Raw genomic sequence first — 15,831 nt, forward strand, 5'->3', positions numbered from 1 at the left:
CAGTACGATGCTGCCAATCAAGATCTATCGGAACCCTTCAAAGAGGGCTCATACTAAGGACAAAACCACGCTTTCAGATCCTCTGCATTGTGTATGCCATAACACATAAACCTGCTTGTCGTGGGGAAAGAGGAGAACTTGCTGAGGATTTGAATCCCAAGGTCTGCGCTCCTTCGTAATAGCTCTGGTGGCTATACCCCGTGGTCTCCACAAGTGCATTCTTCCTACCTGTTGACGCCTGTTCCTTGGAAGGGATGTTCTTTTCAAAGATGCTGTGCAGTGGCAAACTATTTTTTAAACTTTTATGCAGTTGCCTAGGGAGAAAAAAACTGTCAGTCCCATGTATGTACACTCATGTTTTGATGTTTGTAACTTCAGATGCTGTATTTTTTATTAAAATAAGGAGAAGCAGCTCTGCGTTCCTCAGCTCATCCAGAAATCTCTCTTGTTTTCATGTGTACTACAGGAAGGGAAGGCTTGCAAAACTGGTCACAGCTGTGATTTAAATTATTTATCATATTTTAATCTTCAGATTTAGTCTGTGATCTCTATTCTCGGACTGCTCTTGCCAGAGCAGCTCTAACTGCTTAAAGTAAGAAGTGCTGTGTTCTTTATCCTAGTTACAGGTTCCTGAAATGCCTGCTAAACGTTGGTGGTTTCCATATCACGAGTCATTACTAGTAAGCAGTATTATGTAGGATGATTTCCACTTCTTGTTACTGTTTGCTGCTAATCATTTCCTTGATGTTTTTTGCTACACCCTGTAACTGCAGGCAGCCACCGAGCAGGGAAATGTCCCTTCTCCTCCTCTCTTCCTTCCCCTGTTTGTATCTTCTCACCAGTTTTCATCCATTGTTTTTAACAATTAGAAGGCTGTGTGTAATCTTTATTGCTGACAGGAAGAAGGAGCAAGCATTTAGAGTGGCAAGGAAGGCAAGCAGGACTGTTTCTTTAGTAAGTCCAAGTTACTTTGTATTAGGTGGAACATGAAATTGAAACCTAAGGCCCCAAATCCATCATCATTTTAAACCTAGGTGATTCTGGACCATTCTATGAGTCTGTGAATGTCTGGCACCACTTTTGACCTGATGGAGCAACTTGAAATTGGGGAACAGTGGTTGAGGAGAATAAAGAGACTGCCAGTGCTACACAATGAGATGAAAAATACTCAGGACTCATTGGTGGTGTCCTGACTGTTGGACTGTGTACAGCATTACATTTCATAAGGTACTGGTTGTTATGAGTGTTTTAGGAAAGGAGTAATTCAGTCATAATCACAGAGAGGTAAGTATAAGCGTGATGATTTTGTGTGCATTTGCATTCAGAAACTTGAAACTCTGTAAAAGGACTTATGGCCAAACCTCACTGATTCTGGAGTGCACAGTGTTTTAAAATTAAAGAGTCTTTAAATTCAGCCTCCTTATTAAGACAGCTGCTCAGATTTCATCAGAATGTCAACTGAAATAGCAATGCTTTTTGTACAAAGTACTGTATGTATCACAGCAATTACACATGCAAATATTGATATGGAATATGAAATATGTGTGACATCAGCTTCCTGAGATGCCTGACTAGTTTTTATGTCAGTGGGATGTGGGTTTTGCAGTTGGTGTTTGTTGGTTTCTAAGAGTTCACATTGCTCAAAGGAGATGACCTGCTACTTAACCTTGTCGGCCCCTGGGATAATGTGGGCCGCACAGTGAGTGGGAATCAGCTCAGGGATCCTACAGGTTGCTAACTTGGGGAAGGAAATGGGCAGAGTGAGAACCTGTTGTGGCACAGTAGCTAGACCTGCTCTGCCCCTTCTGGCAATAACTTGGTTTGCCAAGATCAGTTATGAAATCACAGGCAAAGTCTTCTCTCAGGCAGTGGCATAACTACAGAACGTCACTACTTGTCTACAGAACCAGGAGCCTTCAGGGTGTGACATCAGAGATTCTGCTTTGGATTAGAAATGGTAATGAGGGAAAAAAAAAGCCAAAATAGTGTTTAAAATATTTTTGATTACAAATGTCCATTGTTACTGTACAGTTTGTTAGGAGTCTCCTTTGGTAGAAGCCTGATTAAATTTACTATGATGAAAGAATCTGATTTTTCAAGTGTTCTTCTGTAAAGACCTAAGCTTAGAATCAAAGAATCATAGAATATCTCAAATTGGAAGAGACTCATAAGGATCACCAAGTCCAGCTCTGCTCCTTGCTTGAACCACCTGAGACTAAACCATGTGACCAATGCTCCTTGAACTCTGGCAAGCTTGGTGCTGTGACCCCTTCCCTGGGCAGCTTGTTCCAGTGACTGACCACCCCTCTCAGTGAAGAATGTCTTTCAGATGTCCAATCTGAACTTCCCTGATGCAGCTTCCATTTCTTCATGTCCTGTCACTGGTCATCAGAGAGAGGAGATCAGTACCACCCCCTCTACTGCCCCTCTTGAAGAAGCTGTAGACTGTGAGGAGGACCTCAGCTGCTCCTTGTAAGTCTTGCCCTTGAGGCCTTGTAACATCTTGGCCACCGTTCTCTGGGCACATTTTTAATAGTCTGATGTCCTCCTTATACTGAGGCACCCAAAGCTGCACACAGTGCTTGAGGTGGGGCTGCACCAATGCAGCCTGGGACAGTCCCCTCTGACTGGCCAACCAGCTGTGCTGTGCTTCATTCACCCCAGGACACACTTGGTGCTTTTGACCACTAAGGCACACAAACGCCTGAATCCCTTTCCATAGGGATGCTCTCCAGCTTCTCATCCCTATTTGTACATGTAACCAGATCTGTCCTAGCCCACATGGAGAATCTGGGACTTGCTCTTGTTTTAAACCTCAGAATTGTTTAGGCTGGAAAGGACCTTTAAAGTCAAATCCAGCAATTAATCTAACACTACCCAGTCTGGTGCTAAACCTTAAGCACCATGTCTCCCTTGAGGGAAGTCCATAGCTCCTAGTTTAGTACCATCAGCAAACTAACATACTGTACATTTGACTCCTGTGTCTGTATCCTTTATAAGATACAGACATATATATATAAGACATATATATGTATAAGATATAAGAAGAGCAGTGATCCTAGAACTGCCCTGGGGAACTCCACTGGTGGCCATCTGCCAAGCTGATGTAACCCCATTTATTTTAGCTCTTTGAGCCAGCCCCTCAGCCAATACTCTTAGGTTTTTCAGATCAGCTAATAGGTCAGATAGATCTTTCAAAACTTTGTTAGGCTGTCCTTAGCTTCATCTGGGTTAAATCTTACTTATGGACTAAGGAGCCTTTTGGAATTTCCCTAAGTGCTGTTTCTATGAAAGGTTTGATTCACATTAATGAGTGATCAGTAACTGGTTTTCCATTCAATACTTGTTACACTGACTATTCACATTTAACCTTTTGTGCTATATGCTTCTGTTGATGTAAGTAAAATATTGTGCCAGTCACTTAAGAAACAAACATGGCTTTTAGTCTTCCTTCCTGTAGAAACAAACATACCCTTTTACTTCATCTCTTGTTCTTGCTCTTGTGGCCTCGATGAAGCACCTGGGAAGGGGTAGGAATTTGTGCTGTGCTGGAGGAATTTGTTTTGTCACATGCAAATAAAACTTACTCCTAGTGCTTATTATTAATGTGCAGATACTCTTAAAACAATTAAAGTGGAAGAAGAAAGGAAAGGAACATGGAAAGTCAGTGCTTCCTGCTGAAGCTGGGGTGATTCTGAACTGGGTGGGCAGCTTTAAGTGACAGCATACGTTGCTTTGAAAACAAGCAATGAAACCACTATGACTAATGCCACGTATCAGAGGAGAATTGGTTCCATGCACCCTGTCTTCTGTGCAAGGCTTTCTCTTTTGATGAGGATGTGGAAAATGTGTTGCCCTAGTATCTCACACTGTCCTGAAGGTTTGGCTTGGGATAAAGTTAAATTTTTCCATAGAAGGTGGTAGGTGATGCTACATTTTGGATTTGTGCTGGAAGCAGTGTTGATAACACAGGGATGTTTCAGCTACTGCTGGGCAGGGCTTACACAGTCAAGGCCTTTTCTCCTTCTCACATCACCTGCCAGCAAGTAAGCTGGGGGTGAGCAAGAAGCTGGAAGGGGACACAACTGGGACAGCTGACCAAAGGGATATCCCAGACCACGTGACATCTTGCACAACAATAACATTGCGGGGTGGAGGGCAGGAATAAGTTTCCCAGAGCTGCTATTGCTCAGGGACTGGCTGGGAATTGGTTGGCTGGTGGAAGCATCTGGTGTTTTTCTCTCGCATCTGGTGGTTTTGAGAGTCTATTTTGCTTTGGTGTTTTGGTCCCCCCCCCCCCCTTATTAAACTTTTATCTCAACTCACCCTTCCCCCCCCCATTTCCTACTTGGGTGGTGGTGGTGGTGAAGTAGAAAGGGAGCAACTGCTCATTTGCACTTAGGTGCTTACCAGGGTGCAAACTCCACATCTAGGTGCTACTTCTAATAACACAAAAGAGAACTTACAGCTTCAGTGATTGTATCTTGAGTCTTGTGCTGGTAGCCAACACTCTGTCCTGTACCATTATCTTTAGGGTGGAAGAACTGATTTGAAACACTGCTTCTAGGAAGTGAGCAGAAAGAATGAAGGAGAAATCTTTTATGTCAAGCTGACGTAAAAGACCAAGTTCTATAGCTATAGCCTTAAACTTGGTGTATTTTCAAAAATGGACCAAAAAAATCCAAGTTAGTCCCTCTTTCATTAAGTGTCCTTACAAGTACCTGTTACTCCTTCCCTGACACAACTGTTTCTTAGCAGTCTGTTCCTCAGCAAAGGAAAGCTTTCTAAGTGTTTTCTAATGTTGCTAATTACTTACGGTCCTGCAGCCTGGAACAGGTAAGAGAGATGTGTGTGCCTTGCAGCAGAGGTATCTGAACAAGCTGCTTAACCACTGTAAGACAACAACACTGGAGCACTGCTCCCCTAGGCATTGTGCTGTGCAATGGGATCTTCCTTGGCTGAGTTTGGTCTTGAGGGAAAACAGGTAAGAGCTCCTGTCTTGGGCTCTGCCAGTTGGCTGCTAAAAGAAAGCAAATGCTGCCTGAGCCACTATAGCAGCCTGCCAGCTGGAGACATCCCATGAGCACCCCCTTGGCCCATGTGATGCAGCATGATAGTACTTTGATCACCTTTTATCTACACAAGATTTGTTTGTATTAGAAAAATGACTTGCATGGTGAAGACCACCTCTGGGAGTGATGGATCTGCCACTTAATTTATCCCCAAAAGTACAAGCCCATAACCACTAGTTTAGTTTAGCAATAGCTTCCTTTTCTCTTGTGTAAGCCAGTACCCATGTGTCTCCTCCCTCCCTTACTTCATAGTATCAGTCAGGGTTGGAAGGGACCACAAGGATCATCTAGTTCCAACACCCCTGCCATGGGCAGGGACACCCACACTAGATCAGGCTGGCCAGAGCCTCATCCAGTACACGTCCAGGGACGGGGCCTCGACCACCTCCCTGGACAACCCATTCCAGTGCCTCACCACTCTCATGGTGAAGAACCTCCTCCTCACATCCAGCCTGAATCTCCCCACCTCCAGCTTCATTCCATTCCCCCTAGTCCTATCACTACCTGAGATCCTGAGAAGTCCCTCCCCAGCCTTCCTGTAGGCCCCCTTCAGATACTGGAAGGCCACAATTAGGTCACCTCAGAGCCTTCTCTTCTGCAGACTGAACAGCCCCAACTCCTTCAGTCTGTCCTCATAGGAGAGGTGCTCCAGCCCTCTGATCATCCTCCTGGCCCTTCTCTGGACACGTTCCAGCACCTCCACATCCCTCTTGTAATAGGGGCTCCAGAACTGGCCGCAGTACTCCAGGTGGGGTCTCACCAGGGCTGAGTAGAGGGGGAGGATCACCTCCCTCGACCTGCTAGCCACACTTCTCCTGATGCAGCTCAGGATCTGATTGGCTTTGCGGGCTGCAAGTGCACATTGAGAGCTCCTGTTGAGCTTCTCGTCCACCAAGCTCTTCCTTGCTTTTATTGCAAAACTTCCCTATCCTCAAGAATTAGAAGTGTAGTTCAGTTTGCCAGGCTTCTTTTTTGGGAATAAGTATCTGGTATTTCATTAGGTACCTCTCTTGAGGTGGTCAGAAAGCCAATAGCTTTGTCATTGAGTATCTCAGTTGGTGTGTGTCATTATTGATTCAAGTAACAATCTTCTGCCCTTTATCTAAAAAAACTGCAAGATGTTTACTGCAACTTAAAGTAGCTCCTGCTCCATGTAGGAGTTCAAGGCAACTCCTGAGATTACCTACTTCCTTACAAATTTTGCCAGCTTGCTTCCTGGAACAACCCAGCATCTCTGTTCTGTGATGCTCGTGGACTTCACAAACTTTTGGGGCAAGGAGGGGAACAAGTGAGAGTGATGGAACACTGGAACAGGCTGCCCAGGGGGGTTGTGGAGTCTCCCTCTGTGGAGATACTCAACACCTGCCTGGATGTGTTCCTGTGTGATCTGATATAGGTGATCCTGCTCTGGCAGGGGGTGGGGGTTGGACTAGATGGTCTGTCGAGGTCCCTTCCAGCCCCTAACATTCTGTGATTCTGTGAAGAACAAAAAATAACAATCCACAACCACAGAAGTTGCATATCTGTTGTTCTGATATATTCCAGGCTTGTGTGGTTTGTACATTTATATAGTTTACAGTTTGCTTGACCCATAAATAACACTTGCAAGATTAGGAAGGCCATAGTTTAGAGAGTATTTACATAGCCCCACCATGCATACAGAGCTTTGAATACCTAGTAGACAAAATTAAGCCGTTTTGCACTAAACATTTTTCAGTATTCCTCAACTTAAAACCTCTGGCTAAAATACAAGCAATATTTCTTCCATGGCGCTGCTGTTTAAACCCCTAACAAATCTAGTTTGGTACTGTAACAAACTTGTTCAAATTCAGGGATATAAAAATATTCAGCTTTTAAAATTTTTAACTGTACAATATGTACATTAGTATTTGCACTGTTAAATTATGAATACATTTAAGCCTATGAAATACTACATTATAAATATCAATGTTTGGTGGTGGGTTGGGGTGGGTTTTTTTGTTTTAATTATTATTTAGAATTGCAGCTAATACATTTTTTTTTTTTTCTCCTTAACCTGGATAATGGCATTTGGAAAGAGACAATTCTGGAGCCTAATCCTTTAAGCCCTTACGAAAGTATTTGTTACGCAAGTAGATTCATTGAACTAATGGGGTTACATGCCTGAGCAAAGGACTGCAGCAGTTGTACCTCTCTCTTTTACTGCTGGGGGGTGGGGGGACACGGCATGGAAAGCATCACCACTCACTGGCAGCCAGGTCCAATTCCAGCAGCTTAATTAATATCTGCCTTTAAACAGAGACACACACAAAATCCTTTTGGAGGGATGGAATTCTTTAAAGAACGTGGAGGCCACGGAAGTTTTATCAAGCATTTACGGCTGCTCTTGACTACATCAAGGCCTCCAGCATTTTGGCTCCCATTTCTGATTTTGGCCTCTTTTAATAGTGGACTCTTGGGAAAAAGCATTTTCCCAAATGGAAAAAAAACAAACCAATCAATTTTTTTTAAAGAAACCTGAAGGAGGAAGAGTAACCTTTAACCTTTTATCAGGAAAGAACGGCAACAGCATGGAGCCTTCCTTTTCTTGGTGGTAAGAGGAAAAAGTCAAAAGATCACACACCCTGTGTGAATATAGCTACAGCACAGGTCTGATACTTTAACTGGTCTTTGTTGAACCCCCTCTCTCAGGTAATTCGACTTAGGTGAAGAGCAAGCACAAAATAAAATGCCTACAGAACATCTGCATGAGGAACTGCAGTAAGAGTCAACCTAGCACTATCTGAGCGGACTGTCATTTGGCATGGTGACATTTCCCACTGTTACTTATACAATGTAAACTCCGGTTATCATTGACACTGGCAAAGCATTAAGAACCTTAGCAACTCGCCTAAGTATAATTATTACTATAAAAAGATGTGGTTCAGGCTGTAGCTACAGAGTTATTAACTGGTCTTCCCAACTGGTAAAATCAGTTTAAGAAATGATGCAATTTTTTCCTTTGTGTCCCCTCTTCTTCTTCGATTTGGTTGTCCTTTGTCCAAACTGAGAGCTAGATAATGCAGCAGTTGGACCAGAAAGGTCATCTGTGTAGTACGGGTATCTCAGTGATCGTGGCTGTGGAATTGGCTGTCCTAGAAAATACCCTTCTTCTTCAGAATCGGATGATGAGGATGAGGTTGAACACCAGGAGTCATCTTCCTCACCATACAATCCAAAAAACTTATCAACGACCTGATTCCTCAGTGCGTAGTCGGACCGCGTGTGGGCGTACTGTCCGTACAGCTCCGCGTTTTGGATGTACGCCTGGATCTCACGTGAGCTTCTGTTCTGAATAAACTTTTCATGGTCCTGAGGCGAGTAATAACGAAACCTCTCTCTTGGAGAACATCTTCTTTCTGTGGCCAAGTTAAGTGCATTATCTGAACGAGACTTCCTACTCCTCCTGCGATGATGGGAAGGACGATTTCCACGGTCTTCAAAATGGTAAACACGCCTACGAGTCCTTTCACTCATCGGAGGCTGACGTATTTCAATGTTCTCGTAACTTCCATTATCAATAACATCATCTGAAAACTTTACTTGCTGTGGTCTAGACTGGGATTTAGATCTTCTCAGTACAGGCATATGCACTGGCTTTTCCTCTGGCAAGACCTTTTCCTGACACAACTCTGAGCTCAGGCTCTTCAACGACTCTGTACTCCGATGGAGCATGGATGAGTTCAGAGTTCCCATGTTGCTCAGTTTCTCACAGTCCTCTGCTTCCAGTTCTTGGAAAGTTTGTAAAGAGTAGAGAGACGGTCGCGGCTTGCCTTCTCCATCCATTGACGCCCCTGTGGTGGGAATGGAGAAAGGAGGAAAAGGAAAATTAGCAAAGAGATAAGTATTACAACAAAATAGTAAACACTGCTTTTCATCCAAGAAGACCTGATCAGTGGGTTTTGGAACCGTTACCAGAAGGAGTAGCTTCATAGCAAAATAAAGCTTTGTTTTGACTGAAATCATTGAAGTGTTTGTTCTGATTACTAAAGAATTAGCTAAAATTAGGGTATCAAGAGTGGAAGATGTTTTTTAACAAGTTTAAAATTTGTGAACAGCTCTAGTATACACACTTTAAGAATTACTTTAAATTACTCTACAATATGTGCCTGGCATTCCTAAGGCAAAAATATTCCATGTTTCTGGTATTGCTCTATTCAGTATTCCGGCTGTTGCTACAGGAAAGATAAGCTGGCCTAGTTTACTCCACGTTTGTGTTCAATGACCATGCATTCCCACAACAGCATCATCTGCCCTCTGATCTTCCCAGGTGAAATACCTCCAGTTCCTCCTTCTCCTGTGCCCCCTGAACCAAGCTCCCCTCATTGGTTCCTTTGTTACCTCTTAGGCAATGCAGCATGTGCTTGGTCCTGAGCTACAGGAGTAGCTACAGTAGCTCCAGGTTACAGGAGAGAAATTGAGAAGAGGATAGGACAACTTTTTAAATGGGTATCTCATAACAAACTTGCAGGCTTGTGGTTTTTTGTAGGGAAACAGGAAAGGAAGGTTAAAACACCCCCACACACTCAAAAATCTGACTTACATCCCTGTGTCTAATTTCAATCACGTTTGACAAGGAGGTTCACAAAAGTGGATTATCAGCTTATCTTTAGTCAATGGAGAAAGGTATTCTCATAAAGCTCATTTCCCAAGGCAAAGAAAGCTACTGTCCTTTCAGATTTACTGCTTATTTTAGCAAGCAAATCAGGAAATTGAAGTGTTTTGCAGATTATTTTTCTAATATTATCCTAGTATGTAAAGCAACTTCTGCTTAAGGTATGGAAAAGCGAAACCTTCATTTACTTAAAGCAGTAGTTTGTATGTAACAGACACATAGTTCAAGACCATTCTTGGTGTTCTAAAGCATTTAAAGGAAAGATAATTCAAAAGGGAAAGAAGGATAAAGAGTTTTAAGCAGCAGAAATCTATCTTGTGGAAGAACAGGCACTTGATGAAAGCTCTTGCCTACTTTACACACGTTTCTTGCGACCACAGCTTTTTGGAAATCACAGATATGGAAAGTCCAACATGCATGCTTTGGATGACCTCTCCATCAAAACCAGTCATTTCCACCCCCCTCCCCCATTACCTGTTATATTAGATAAAGCCAAAGAATCCATGGAGTCTCGAACGCTTTGTTCTTGCTGTTTCAGGTCAGACAGACATTCAAGTGAACCTCCATACCATGGCGTTTGGTCATGTTTGTATTCTGAGGCCCTGTGTTCCATGTCTAGTTCCTGGATTTTTCTGCTGCTGGCAGGGCCTGGGTGGCTGCCGTATGCAGAGTCACCCAGGCCATCTTGTGACTGAGCCCAGTACATGTCTGATTGATACTTCTTACTTGCTAGACTGGGATTATTTTTTTTCAAGTCCAACTTGTTCTTGACCATGCTATCAGAAATCCAGTGTTCGCTTGATCTAATGTCTACCTCAGCAGGCTGCTGGAAGAGGCTTTTATCACCAAACTTCAGAAGAAGCTGAGTCATGTAGTCTTCATGTTCAGCCCATTCTTCAGGGTCTTCAGGCATTTCTTGCTCTACTCTTCCTTTCCAGAAGTCTTCATTAACAAAGCTTGCCTCTTCCCTTGAAAGGCTTAAGTCATCCATCTTACGAGAAAGTGTGTCATCAGCATTGCCTGCAAGGCCGGGGAATTTGTAATTGAGGGCTGGTGACAGCAGCAGGGACTGGCGGCACTGGTCGGCTGACCGGCTGCTTTTTCCCATGCGAACGCTCCTCCTGGAATCCCTGGATCGAGCTGACTGAAAGGCAGAGTCAGAAGAGTCGGAGGCATGAACATCCTCTCCCAAGCTGCAGGTTTTTGAACAATAAATCTGCCCTTGCTTTGGAAGGAAAGGGCAGCCGAGCAAGGACACCTTGCACTGAGCACAAGAAAAGCAAGTCTCTGTGGCATGCCAGTGCTGTCCATCGTAGGTCATCTGAGCATGGTCAACACCTGGAAAGGGAGGAAAAAAAAGACCAAACAATGCTTTTTGGGGCTTCTCTGAACAATTACTTGCAGAATCTACATTCCTGGATTGTGGAATAAGTCAGCCTTCCCTTGCTTTTAAGCTTAACACTTAAAAAGGACACACTTACCAATGTGCTCCCCGCAGGTCTCACAGTATTCTGCATAGAGAGATTCAAAACAGTTACAGCAGAATGGTCGCCCATCCTTCATGATGTATCTCTGTCCACCCAGGATTGTTTCACACTCGAGGCAACAGAAGTGTTTCATGTGCCAGTGGCGACCCTCAGCTTCTGTACACTCATCAGCAAAAATGATCTTTTCGGGGATAAAAAATAAAGTTTTAGTTAAGTGCCCAAAGTTTCACCTTGAGAGTTAAGAGGGTGCAAAATATCCTAACTGTGCGGTTCACACACGAAATTTATTCTTACTTAGCTGCCTTGGGAATACAAAGATAGAAACAACAATCTCCCATAGCAACTGCAGCATTCTGATCTTTTCTACAACAAAAATTAAGGAAACAAAAAAGAGAAAGCCAAAACTTGTACTTTTTAAAGCAGAAAACCCCCAGAGAACATAAAATCTTGGCCAAAAAGAAACTGTGATCAAGGTGATATTTTGGAGTATTTGTACTAATTCAATCTACAAGATTCAGTTCTAAATAGGAACAGGCAGGTGGCTGCTAAGTACCACCAGGCTGCTTGTAATGTTGCCAGTTTGATAAGAAGTCAAACACCCTTCAGCCTTCAAACATCTATCCAGCAGATTCCTGCCATAAAGGAGTGCACCTGAAGTTAGTATTGTCTCAGGCGAAGCAGTTTGTGAACTAAACAGGAAGGAAGATTGGCTGAAGATTGTGAATTGTTTACCTCATCACAGGCTGAACATCGAGGTTTGAGAAGTTCAGCATGGTGTCTGCCACAGTGAATTTTTCCATCTTGGTAGAAGTAGATAAGGTCAACAAGCAGCTCGTTACATGTGAAGCACACAAAACATGAGGGATGCCAGCACACGCCAGGTCCAGCTCTTGAGGCAAAAACTGCAACTTCACCCCCATTTACTTTAGTACCACACTTGGGGAAAAAGAACAAACAAACAAACAGAAAGTGAACACACTTTCCATCCCAAACCATTCGCTACTAACATTTAACCTGATTTGAAACACCAAATCAAATATGCAGGTTTTGTTCCAAAAGGGGAAAAACAACCTCAATTTTTGTCTAGACAAGCTGTGCATCAACTAACCTTGGGTGAATAGAAGTTATGGTAACATGTTTTAAGCATATGATATTTTTCTAATTGTCATTACATTGGCCAGCAACAGGGGGTTTAGGTTCTTTGAGCAGGAAGCCCCAAAGGTCCAGTTCATTCCCAGGATGCAAAGGCTATGTTTCACTTAAGCAAGCACTACCTTCTTTCTGTTTACATGCAGTATCAGAAAGAGTCTCCTCTGTGTGTGTGCACAGGCAGAGATAAGCTTACATTTGATATTGAGATAGTGTAGTTTCAGACTATTCAGCCTGCTAGTTAGCTTGTGGCACCAATGGTGTTACCTGTTCACAAACCGCATGCATCACTGCTCTCGAGAGCAGCTTAATAGTGCCTCGGCCGAGGGCCTCCTTTTTCCGCTGAGAGCTGAACATCTGCAGTTCCTTCTTTTCTTCTTCACTTAAAGACTGGCAGTATCTGACCTATGAGTGAAAACACAGGAGAACTTATTTTAGGTGCTGAGATTTTAAGGTAACAGGTTAGTAAGTGCATGTAGCAAAGAAATTCATCAGGTGTGCTGGCACTCATCATTGAACTTTTCCAACTGGTGGTTTTTTACCATCAAAATAGTCATCTAATACAGCATCGTGCACAAGTAGCACAGAGGGACGTTCTGCATTACAAGGGGGGGAAAATAACCTACTCAACTAAGAAGCTGTCTGAGCAAGAAAGGAGGTTTAAAAAAAGCCAACCCAAAACCTGCTGCTACCCTAAAGTAATGGAATGAACCTAAATCGGTCGTAACATTGTCCATTAGATTTATGGTTAAGTGCCCACAACTAAGTATTGCAGTATGCACAAGATCTTAAGCATTGACACCCCCGCCCCCTCTCCCTACAAAGAGCTTGTTTGTTATTTCCACTTCTACTCCAAATTACACTGCATATCTGAGATGCAAACCTTTTACTATCACAAAGCATCCTTTTTGTGCACTACAATGCAATCCCAGGAATTTGTAGGTTCCTGGTAATTGGTGGGTGGCTGCAAACACTATAAACCCAACTTGTGTTAGGTTTATTGCGGTGATACCAGCACCCCTAACAAGCAAAGGCAGTGTCCTTCCAGACAGCTCTTATCTGCACACAAGCCAACTGGACAGCTAAACAATGGACTCAGTGTACACACCATGCTGTTTTATAGGTCAGATGCCACCGCAGGCCACAGTTTAGGCTTGCAATAAATGCACAGGTAGGTAATTCTCCAAGTAAAAGCTGACAGGAGACATAAGCCCTGATGGTCCATCCTAAAACCTGTATTTACCTCATTATCATGGGGTGGCAGCTGATAGAGAAGTTGTTTAATTCGATGTTTCTCTCCAGGGCTGTTAACGTAAGGGACCTTCTCCTCGGGCAAACAGGCGAAATACAGCTGGACCTGACCAGGAGGAACACAGAGTTCAGACCAAGAGATGCACATCATCCGTGCACTGCAAGCTTCCTTCAGCTACTGTTTTATCTCAGGTCTCATTTATGAGGGAAGAAGGTTACGCTACATTAGATCTGTGACAGGGTTTGTGCTGGAAATAGGAGACCCAGATGAACCAGCTCAGCAAACCTGAATTGTCTCTGATAAAACTAGCACCCAGCTGCTGAATTGCTTTTCTGGAATGCAATTTGCAGTGACAATTAGGGGGGTATCATAAATTATGCACGTTTAATGTTCTCATTATTCCCACCCCCTTCAGGGCTGGTCAACAACCCCTTGGAAATTCCAAGTTTCCCCTCTGCAATTTACCACATAAGGCATGAAGCTTTTCAGAAAACAGCCACTACATAAACACATTTAATTTGCTCTCTGCATTTTACACATTGTTGAGACAAAAGCTGTTTTGTAGTCTCCTGCTGATCAGGTTCACCCAAAGCATCAGCTTTCATTGCTTCCATGTGGGGCTTTGGTGAGAAGGTGGAAACATCCTTCCCTTGGGAGGAGGCTGGATCCACCAAAAATTTCAATCAGCTGCAACTGAACTAAGAAGTTTTCACAGGCTGGGTGTTTTTGGTAAAGAAATCAATATTATGTGTACACACCTATCAACCTTCCTGCCCCCCACTTCTTTCTGAACAGAATTATGACAGGAAAGCTGTAATGAACACTATGACAAAGCCCAATGGCACAAAAAATATTTTTGTGGAACAGTTACAGATTTATTGTTTTTCCTCTGCAGTTTCCAGCTTGTCACGAGGCCTGGGGCTGTAAATAAGAGCCGACCCTTGGCAAAAATATGACTTGCCAGCCACCTTTAAATAATGTTCAGGTCAACAGCTTATCACTGTGCAAGACAAATGAAAAAGAAGCAGTCATCAGTCACCTGACTCGGGAAGCAATTGGGAAAGGTCGCACAGGACATGACTTGGACTTCATTTAACCAAAATTAAAGCATCAGAAGCCTACTGTAAACCTGCTCGCTGCTGACTGCAGGGTCCTGCATCTGGGTCGAGGCAATCCCAGGCACAAATACAGGCTGGGCAGTGACTGGCTGGAAAGCAGCCCTGAGGAGAGAGACTTGGGGGTGCTGGTGGACAAGAAGCTCAACATGAGCTCTCAATGTGCACTTGCAGCCCGCAAAGCCAATCAGATCCTGGGCTGCAGCAGGAGAAGTGTGGCCAGCAGGTCGAGGGAGGTGATCCTCCCCCTCTACTCAGCCCTGGTGAGACCCCACCTGGAGTACTGTGTCCAGTTCTGGAGCCCCTATTACAAGAGGGATGTGGAGGTGCTGGAATGGGCCCAGAGAAGGGCCACAAGGATGATCAGAGGGCTGGAGCACCTCTCCTATGAGGACAGACTGAGGGAGTTGGGGCTGTTCAGTCTGCAGAAGAGAAGGCTCTGAGGTGACCTAATTGTGGCCTTCCAGTATCTGAAGGGGGCCTACAGGAAGGCTGGGGAAGGACTTCTCAGGATCTCAGGTAGTGATAGGACTAGGGGGAATGGAATGAAGCTGGAGGTGGGGAGATTCAGGCTAGATGTGAGGAGGAGGTTCTTCACCATGAGAGTGGTGAAGCCCTGGAATGGGTTGTCCAGGGAGGTGGTCGAGGCCCCATCCCTGGAGGTGTTTAAGACCAGGCTGGATGAGGCTGTGGCCAGCCTGATCTAGTGTGGGGTGTCCCTGCCCATGGCAGGGGCGTTGGAACTAGATGATCCTTGTGGTCCCTTCCAACCCTGAATGATACTATGATACTAAGAAGCTGCAGGCAAAGATAACAACAGGCAGTAAGAAGCAAAGCTTTAAAGATATTTGTCATGCCCTTTTCTCGACTTTATTGCACTGTTCTCAAGTCATTTTGGGGAAAAATAAATGCTGTAGTAAGTTTGAGCTAGCTGGATTATGAGCGTCATTAGGGCATTTAATTGCTCTGGCGGAACGCTAAGCTTGCTGTTTGCCTTAAGGTCTGGTTCCTCAGCATTTTTATACATGCCTAAGTGATAAAAACAATTTCCCTAAAAATAACCCATCGTTTGCCATTCCTGCTGACTTGTTGCTGCTTTAGTCAGGATCAAGAAAATCTCAGC

General features: G+C 43.9%; 2 protein-coding genes across 5 annotated transcripts in view; one reads left to right on the plus strand and one right to left on the minus strand.

Moving 5' to 3' along the window:
* PPHLN1 (periphilin 1) overlaps positions 1–2,086 on the plus strand; it is a 77,372-nt gene extending 75,286 nt beyond the window's left edge. The window contains 1 exon segment of the mRNA XM_068170242.1: positions 2–2,086. Coding sequence (XP_068026343.1) covers positions 2–109 — 108 coding nt within the window. The 3' untranslated portion in view covers positions 110–2,086.
* A 4,501-nt stretch (positions 2,087–6,587) lies between these two features.
* Positions 6,588–15,831, minus strand: part of PRICKLE1 (prickle planar cell polarity protein 1) — a 73,904-nt gene continuing 64,660 nt past the window's right edge. For all 4 annotated transcript variants that reach the window (XM_068170268.1, XM_068170273.1, XM_068170269.1 and 1 more), the window contains exons 3-8: positions 13,585–13,698; positions 12,609–12,746; positions 11,925–12,128; positions 11,187–11,373; positions 10,180–11,043; positions 6,588–8,884 (exon numbers count right to left, since the gene is read on the minus strand). In XM_068170268.1, the coding sequence (XP_068026369.1) occupies positions 8,028–8,884; positions 10,180–11,043; positions 11,187–11,373; positions 11,925–12,128; positions 12,609–12,746; positions 13,585–13,698 (2,364 nt within the window). In that variant the 3' untranslated portion in view covers positions 6,588–8,027. The remainder of the gene's footprint in view (positions 8,885–10,179; positions 11,044–11,186; positions 11,374–11,924; positions 12,129–12,608; positions 12,747–13,584; positions 13,699–15,831) is intronic.

The sequence above is a fragment of the Melanerpes formicivorus genome, unplaced genomic scaffold (genome assembly GCF_026170545.1).
Source record: "Melanerpes formicivorus ecotype bairdi unplaced genomic scaffold, bMelFor1.0.p_v2 SCAF_3, whole genome shotgun sequence".
Taxonomy (NCBI): domain Eukaryota; kingdom Metazoa; phylum Chordata; class Aves; order Piciformes; family Picidae; genus Melanerpes; species Melanerpes formicivorus.